This window comes from Exserohilum turcica (genome assembly GCF_000359705.1).
Source record: "Exserohilum turcica Et28A unplaced genomic scaffold SETTUscaffold_6, whole genome shotgun sequence".
In the NCBI taxonomy this organism is placed as follows: domain Eukaryota; kingdom Fungi; phylum Ascomycota; class Dothideomycetes; order Pleosporales; family Pleosporaceae; genus Exserohilum; species Exserohilum turcicum.
Window position 1 is genome coordinate 2,197,374 of NW_007360277.1, and position 8,303 is coordinate 2,205,676.

An 8,303-nucleotide genomic window follows, 5' to 3' on the forward strand; every position below is an offset into this window, starting at 1 on the left:
ATTATATAACTCTTTTCTTTTTGCACTGGACAGGCCGTTTATGAGTACGGCGAAGTAGACGGGACCTTGACGGCCACGCCAAGGGAGGCTGTGGGCGATTGCGTATGTGGGACATGCGAGCAAAGTAGCTCTCGAACTATCAGTACGCTTTACGAGATACGGCGTGTGTTGCGCCATTAGGGCATCCAGAAGGCGTTTGTGGCTGAAGGATGAACTCGACTCGTAGTCAGTGTGGAGCATGGAGCACGTACCGTTATATGGGCGTATATTTCGGTTCCGTGCAACAGTACATCCAATCAGCGACGATAGCGAAAGCGAAGTAATCTTCTTGTCCAATCACAGCAGATCAACGGATGACTACTGCTGTATTGAACCACGAATTAGGCAAGGCTTAAACACCCTTGCCAGTCTGGCACCAATGTCCGTGCGCGAAGAATCTCTAGCGGCTTGGCGACCCAATCGCCGATGCAAAAGAGAGCGTCGCGCCCCACCAACCGCGTATCTCGTTTACCCACGCCCCATCCGCGTATTCCATCCATCTATCATCTATCATCCCTCCCCTTTGCTTGCCATGGCCCAAACGCGACGGGCGCACCGCAAATCGCGTGCAGGATGCAAGGAATGCAAGCGACGACGGATAAAGGCAAGTTGGCGCCTCTCTCCTCACGTGCACACTGCGCAACCTATCTAACCGGCTTGTCTCAGTGCAGTGAAGGAAAGCCGAGCTGTACGCACTGCACTCGGCACAATGTAACATGTCAATACGAATTCGTCGCTGGCGTCGCATCCCAGCCTGCTCTGTCCAGGTACTCGTCGACCCAGTCAGAAGCTTCTGCCAATCCATCGGCCCATGCAGCGGGTCATGCTCACAGATCCCTTTACATTGACCTGAACCGCCCTCAGCACCTTTTCCACTTGAAAGACATGGAGCTCCTGCATCACTGGAACCTCGTTACCAGTCTCGCCATAATAGACTCTCCGGATCATGCTGAAGTGTGGCGCATCCAATTCCCGCGCATTGCTTTTCAGCACCCCTACGTCATGCACAGTCTTCTCAGTCTCGCCGCTCTCCATGTTGCCTACCTGAACCCTTCGCAGAGACGTGCATCAATAATCGATGCAGCCTGCCATCACACCAAGGCCCTCGAAGGCTTTCACGAGGCAACAAACCATATCGATGCCAAGAATAGCGATGCCGTCTTTGCCACCGCTACTCTATTGTTCTTTTACACCTTCGTTACCTTGAGCCAGCTTTATGATGACGTTGAACAGCAGACCGCCGAGTGTTCCAGAGTGTCGCGTGTCCTCGGCGCGGAATGGATACCGCTGCTTCGAGGCGTTGGCGCCGTTTTGCCTCATGTGCATCATCACGTTAGTGTGGGACCACTCGGCTCGGTATTGGGCCTCGGGAACTGGGAAGCCATCAACCCAGACGAAAACCCAACAGCCGATGACGAGAAATTGATAGCCATCAGTCAGATCTGGAAAGATGACCCACATGCTCAAATATATGAGACAAGTCTGCTTCTGTTGCGCCAGTTTTGGGTCTGGATGGTCCAGCTGAAGAACTCGGGTCAGAAGACCAACGAAGAATGGGGCTACCATGGGACATGGTCAGGGCCTTTCATCTGGCTGTCCATTACGCCCGAGAAGTTTTTTGACCTGCAACTCCAGCGCCAGCCAGCGGCCTTGGTATTATTCGCTCATTTCGGGGCCTTTTTGCAAATGGTCGACGGGTATTGGTGGGGCGAGGGCTGTGGGAGGAGCATTGTGAAGGCCATTGACGGCTGCTTGGGCTCATATTGGGAGCCCTGGACACGCTGGCCCAAGGAGGTTGTAGGTCTTGTATAAATGATCGACTTGGTGAGCATGACGCAAACAATTTCAAGGAGGTTTTGGCACCACAAAGTGATTAATGCTAAACTTCTTCTACAAAGGCTGTAATAAAACAAGTGCCAGGAACATGCAGCTGCCTTCAACCATGCTAAGAGGATGTAGCTCCAACCTGTAAGTTCTTGAAGTATACTAGTAGAAAACTGCAAAATTCTTAGTTTGAAACACTAATAACTAGATCGACAGGAAGTGTAGTAGCTTTCAACTCACAAAAAATGAGAACTTGAATAGTCTTGGTAGGTAGGGCTGCAAGAATTTACTTACACAACACAGCCTTCCCACTCAACTGCACACTGTGAGCTAGCGCTTTGGTATTCCACGCCCAATTCGAAACAGAAACAGCGCGCATCTTTGTTGGGGCTTCCGATAATTCCCTATACTGCTGAAAATCTTGGAGGACTGACCACAACAATCACTCACTTGGTTCTCTCTTCAGATGTTTGCCAGCTCTTTATGCGCTGTCGGATCTACGCAGACAGATCGCCGAGTTGGGAAGCACTAGACTGCGTCATTTGAGCGTCCTGCAAAGGCCATCAATGGTGGCTTTGAAGTCGTTTAGTTGCTGAATGACTTTGCCTGTGAAATGCAGTAGACTTGTCATGTTTACAACTCGCCTAAGAGCCTCCAAAATTGCGCAATTGCAGCAGATGAGACATGAAATTTGTATCTGGGGAGCTAGTGACAGGAAACATTTCAACAGCGTGGCAGCTCTGCAAGGGATTGCATCTGCACATGAACGGCACAGCAAATGGACACCTGGGTGGCACAGTAGCTCCATGACATGGGTATGTGGTGACAAAAACAACCCCTGCCAGTCGCAACTGTGTGGTCATGGAGGGGTTTTCAGCTTGGCGGCCATCGAATAAAGAGAGACAGAGCATTGAAAGCGAGTTCGCAGCACCAACAAAGCTCTATATCTAGGTCTAGGAGGAGTTTGATCCTGCCCCGACGACATGGTACGAAGAAAGATAAGGCGATGGGTACTGTGTTGGAGGCGGGGTATGCGATATCTCTAGGACTGCGCCACCTCTCCAAACCCCACCTGAAATCGCCGCGGAGCTAACCATCTTCTTGTAGAACTCTCTCACGCAAAACTGAAGGAAATCGGTTTACTGATAACGAAACCAACTGCTTCATTTCCATGTGTGCAGCTATATCGGTTCGACCTCAGGTGAGCTTCTGAGGCCAAGCTGGGCAAGCTGTGATGTTTAGTCGGCTGCGTCCACGCACATACTGGGTAAGTTAAAGTAGCTTGCCCATGTGCTAGTCCCCATGTGCGGCCTAGTATTGGATAATCTTTACCCAATCCACTTGCACGAGTCCAATATGCTGCACACGTGCGGCAAGTTACGTACTTGGCTGTTCTTGATAAGACCAGAAATCAATCCACCCACGAAAAAGAACCAGGACGTGGAGGAATACAGCCGAGGTGTGGCCGGTGGCTGTATGCGGCTACCGCCCACGTTCCAGATCCCAGTTTTTTGAATTTAAGGTAGAAAGTCGTCCCAACAATGGTTGCCGTCATTACTGTCCTGACCCAACTGTTCATGTGAGGACAAAAGTAACCCTCCTCGAATCCACTCTTGTCTCTTCTCCAAATGACTGGCCAAGACACTGCTGCAGGCGGCGCCGCCTACACTCCAGTATTCCTCCGCGTAATTTACGACAACTTGATCCTTGGGCTTTACTGCTCCTATGTATGGCGATGTTCGAGCGCCAAACTCCTGAAGTTTTACGATGAGACGGTCACATCTACTGGGAAGCAAGTGAAGGCGTCGAACATGGGCAGCGAGCCTGTCCGACTCCTGGACATTGGCGTGGGCACTGGCTACTTCCTCGAACACGCTTCAATTCCAGCTGGAGCGGAGGTTACCTTGATAGATTTGAATGAGAACTGCCTGGAGACGGCTGCAGCACGCGTCACCAAATCCCACCCCTCTACCCTGGTTCGCACTGTTCATGCCGACTTCCTAGACTCGGACATGGAGAGCAACTCGGCCATTACTCCCAAGCGGTTGAACGAAGCAAAATTTGAAGTCATCTCATGTTTCCTGCTACTTCACTGCTTACCCGGTCCACCGAGACGAAAGGCCGAAGCCGTGGCGCGGCTCCGCCGCCACCTGAATACTAATGGCGTCATCATTGGAGCAACTGTTCTGGGAAACGGTGCACAACACAATCTTCCCGGCAAAGCGATCATGTGGTGGCACAATCGTGTTGGAATATTCGACAACCATCCCGATGATGTACAGGGTCTGGTTGGGCCATTGGAAGAAGTCTTCAAGACTGTGAAATGGGAGGTGGTTGGGGCTACATTGTTGTTCGAGGCTAGACATCCCAAGGTGTGATTGCAGGGTCAATCTATGCATGTCAACATGAGACTGGACATGGGCATCTCCCTACAACAACCCCTACGTACGCTACATCGAGTCACTAGAAGACAGAAAATTTCGACTCCAGCAATTGGCTGACATGCTTGCCATAGTACTAGAGGGTCTTAGGCTACAGTAGCTATCTAATGATACTCCCAATATTGATCATCATAGAAAGACAACTAGGAAAGAAGTACAGCAAGTTGTGAGTGTCCTACGGTGCCAACAGTAAGCTAGTATTCGCCACCTCGTTGAGTGACATGCCCGATCTATCCTGCCTGCATAGACATATTGTAATAAGACATGATACATGGCACCATGGTTGCTGCTAGGAGTATGTCACAGAGGGGGCTATTGTAGCACCATGAATACACTGGCGTCCGCAGAAGCAATTGATATTAGAAATTGTCGAACACTGTCATCGTCAATGGTCTCGAAACTTGGAAACACGTACCCGCCATTGTTGGATGTCTCTACTTACTACTAGACGTGTATCGAGTACGGAAGCTTCCCACCTTCCCCCTGACTGCAAGCTAGCTGCACAATAAATAGAAAATTGCTCCATGCTTTACAGTATCCGAACGCTGCTAGCGCTTGTTTTACTTTGTGCACACGGCGTCAAAATGAAAGAGAAGGGGCTTCTCTACAGAGAGGTTTGAACTAGCATTAAGATGATGTTCGTTGATCAACATGTTGAAAGAGGCGTTGTTGCTCGACCCCACGCTACAGGAGCTGTGGTAACATATTGAAGCTGGCCTTAGCCATAAGCCTACCGCATTAACTTGGGCAAACCTCTACACTCGACTCCAATGCCACTACGTGGATATTGGGTGGATGAGAAGACTTTTAGGTAGTCGGAAAGGAAGTAATATTTCGAAAAAGCTGCTCAACATGACTCATGATTGCATGCAACAGGAGATGATGATCGATTAATTGGTAAATTAGCGTCAAACCAGAACATAACTTGAACAGTATATCAAGGGTCTGGAGCCAGTACGTGCAATGGTCACTGCAGTATCGATGGCTATAGTAGTAGGCAGCAGTACGCAGTAGCAATGCGTGGTGGCATGCGGGCCTACAACCACGATTAAAAGCAATAAACGAAGACCAATTCATGACCCTGCCCAACTTCACATGCCATCATTAACCATTGCCTGGACCATCCTGACATGTCTATCCGCATTCGTCTCACTCCACTCGGTCTCGTAGTTTAGCCCATACGGCCAGAAATGACTACCGCCACAGTTGATCTTTGCATTGGCGCCGTCAAAGCTCCGAAGCAGCGGCAGCGCCGTCCTCCAATCCCCCGCTGCACATTTCCTATCAAAAGCTGCCGTCTGCCCCACGCCCAACGTGTGTGAGATTTCATGCATGGCTGTGCGTTCGGTCATGTATGCACGGTTGGAGCCAAAGCGCAAACTGCCGGCGTAGTTTGCGTCGGCAGTGGGGACGCCTGGTACGTAGGAGACGTAGATAGTCTTGTTGACCGTTGAGAGTTTGTGGTAGCGCGCAACGGCTTTGGTCATGGCCGCTTCGATTCTCGCGTAGGCGTCTGCTTGGTCGCCGGTGGGGTTGGATGCTTTTGCCAGCGACCAGTTAAGGCGTGCTGAGGCACTGCAGGCGTATGCTGCGACGAGGAGAAGAGAGAACTGCATACTGTAGAGATGCGTCTGCTTGATCGAGAAGAAACAACAGTGGCTGGAGCAATGCGATACGGCAATGCTGCACCTCCATCGTGAGTTTTATAGCGTACTGCATGGCGGGAACTACCCTCAACACACCTACTGCCATGGTCACTTGCAGCTCTTAATGTCCAGGGTGCATGATAGGGACGGCCCTACAGCTTTATTAAGGAGGTGGGAGGTGGGCCTGCAATCTCTCCCAATATGTATGGCGGACTTTCTGTGTTTCCCCACACCTCTCAGAGTTATGCATCCAGATAGGCATATTACTTTCCCATGGCGACTGGGAGTTTTCAATCTGCATTGGCTTGGTGTTGCGGTGTGCAGGGCTTGAGAGGCTCAAGTTTCGGAGTATTGACTGCATTTGGGCATTGCATCCCCACTTTGGAAGATTACCATCTTGGCAGTTTCTGCAACATCATGCTTTGTTTCAACTTGTCGGGCAGTCATTGGCGGCATTGGGGGTCAAATTGTTTTTGACTAGTCTGTTCACGGTAGTTCACTTGATGTGACCCTCGGCTGCCAATACCTTCGAGGATTCCTTTGCCCTTGATTTCATCACGTGCGTGTACTGGTGCGCTCGAAATGTATGTGGGCCCGAGACGGACTCACTAACCATCCTACTATCTTTTGGACATCGGAAACCAAACAGCCCACGCACAATACGTAGGAAGATGGATACAGTCAAGGTTCTTTACCCTTAGGGGTGGTGACGTAGAATGTCTAGTGCGGGTCATGGTTCTGGCCAATGTGCATATACTGCAGTATTTCCAAGATGTCTATTTGTGCCACACCGCCAGGATTTGCGTTGAACATTTACATGATGATGCTTTAACCAAAAATAGCCCTTATCAAGTGGACTTTTACCCGGAATGCATGACCTCCGCACAGAGCTCTCGCCAAAACAGGTGTAAAGGGCCGTTGCAGACCCCGGAAAGCGTTGCAGTCCGTCTTCTGAGCTTAGGAACTCAGAATGCAAGAGCCTATCGAACAAACATAAATTACCAGGTACAACTGCCATCTAGATCCCCTGGCTGAAAACAACGCGGAAAACAACCTTACTGCAAACATGCTATACTGTTAGCATATGAGGAACACTGGTATCTTACCCAGCTATATAAAGACTCTGAATCAGTTACGGGAGCCTGATAAGATGAAAGGTCAAGCTCATAGGCTCAAATGCCTTGCTTGCCCTAGCAGCTCAATTAGAAGTCATGTTGGGCATTCTCACATTTCTAGTTGCGGGAGCCTTCACAAAATGGATCGTCACCTCATTCCCACAGGCATTCCAGCCGCCTCGTAAGAATTTTCAAATGGCCCTTTGTGCACGCAAGGTCACAGAGATAGAACCTTTCTGCTACGTTGCTGTCGACGTAAAGAAGGGAGGAACCTTGGTACATCCAGGTAGGGTCAATGACCCTATGTACTATCTCTTGGTGATCAGGAAAAGATTTTAGCCTCTTTCAAGACCAAATATAGATTAAATTAGCCATGCTCATCATGCTCGTCATGTTCGCCGATATTGCAGCCATTATGAGCGTCTCGCTGACGCTCTTGTTCTTGTTCCGAGATCCACAATATACAATGAATCTGCAGAACGAGGTGCGAGGTCACTTCAGATTCCAAAATAAGATCAGCAATCTAGCAATCGTTGGGATTCTTTTCTCAATGACTCAGTCAATGAGGCCAGGCATCTACGCTCCTGGAAGCGGTTCCGGCAGGCATCGAATTTTCAAGGGAGGCGTCATGGAATTCGTCTACATGCTAGGAGGTGTCACAATTGCTCTAGATCATTGAAATGTACACTATTCACCGTCGTAGTGGCAAGGGGCCCTAATAAACACCGACCGGGTGGATGGTCCAGCGTCGGCAAATAGTAATTTGAGTTGGAGAATTACTGTCACCCTGTATATTGGCGATTCTCATTGCTTCGAGAGGTCTGTCTGGGTGGTGAGCTTGCCTTGCAAATCGTGCGACTTGTTCTTGTGTGGCTGCAGCTTTCATAATTTGTATGTGTGACAAACAGGGATTTTTTATGCGAGAGGGTCCGCGATTCATCCAAACTTTGAATTGGACTTCAATCGGTCGTCCAAGTGTAGAAGCGACAGAGTAAGCACTGAAAGATGTATTATGTACCCACAGTAATGAATCAAGGCACACAACACCAACGTCAAGTTTTCTAGAATAGGTGTAATTTTTGTTAAATATATACAAATCCCTTACAAGAAACTAATTACAGCAAGTTTTAAGACGTGCAGCGTGCGCGCTGTGGAGCTATAAGCTATAAGAGCAGACAGTTAGGACACGTCTCACACTCAAAACAAAACACACAGACCACTCTGCTTAGTAATAAGAG

At 49.4% G+C, this 8,303-nt stretch overlaps 4 protein-coding genes across 4 annotated transcripts; 3 read left to right on the forward strand and 1 right to left on the reverse strand.

Annotated features, from left to right (window-relative positions):
* Positions 1 to 571: 571 nt before the first annotated feature.
* Positions 572 to 1,851, forward strand: SETTUDRAFT_156678 (uncharacterized protein; the record flags this gene model as incomplete). The annotated part of the gene is made up of 2 exons (XM_008031802.1): positions 572 to 643; positions 706 to 1,851. 2 exons carry the CDS (start codon positions 572 to 574, stop codon positions 1,849 to 1,851), a joined length of 1,218 nt encoding a protein of 405 aa, XP_008029993.1.
* A 1,582-nt stretch (positions 1,852 to 3,433) lies between these two features.
* SETTUDRAFT_165359 (uncharacterized protein) lies at positions 3,434 to 4,432 on the forward strand. The gene has a single exon (XM_008031803.1). It carries the CDS (start codon positions 3,492 to 3,494, stop codon positions 4,239 to 4,241), a length of 750 nt encoding a protein of 249 aa, XP_008029994.1. The 5' UTR covers positions 3,434 to 3,491; the 3' UTR covers positions 4,242 to 4,432.
* Positions 4,433 to 5,395: 963 nt separating this feature from the next.
* On the reverse strand, positions 5,396 to 5,920 carry SETTUDRAFT_23005 (uncharacterized protein; the record flags this gene model as incomplete). The annotated part of the gene is made up of 1 exon (XM_008031209.1): positions 5,396 to 5,920. The coding sequence occupies one exon, from the start codon at positions 5,918 to 5,920 to the stop codon at positions 5,396 to 5,398; it is 525 nt and encodes a 174-aa protein (XP_008029400.1).
* Positions 5,921 to 7,438: 1,518 nt separating this feature from the next.
* On the forward strand, positions 7,439 to 7,744 carry SETTUDRAFT_23006 (uncharacterized protein; the record flags this gene model as incomplete). Its single annotated transcript, XM_008031210.1, has 1 exon — positions 7,439 to 7,744. The coding sequence occupies one exon, from the start codon at positions 7,439 to 7,441 to the stop codon at positions 7,742 to 7,744; it is 306 nt and encodes a 101-aa protein (XP_008029401.1).
* Between the last annotated feature and the right edge of the window lie 559 nt (positions 7,745 to 8,303).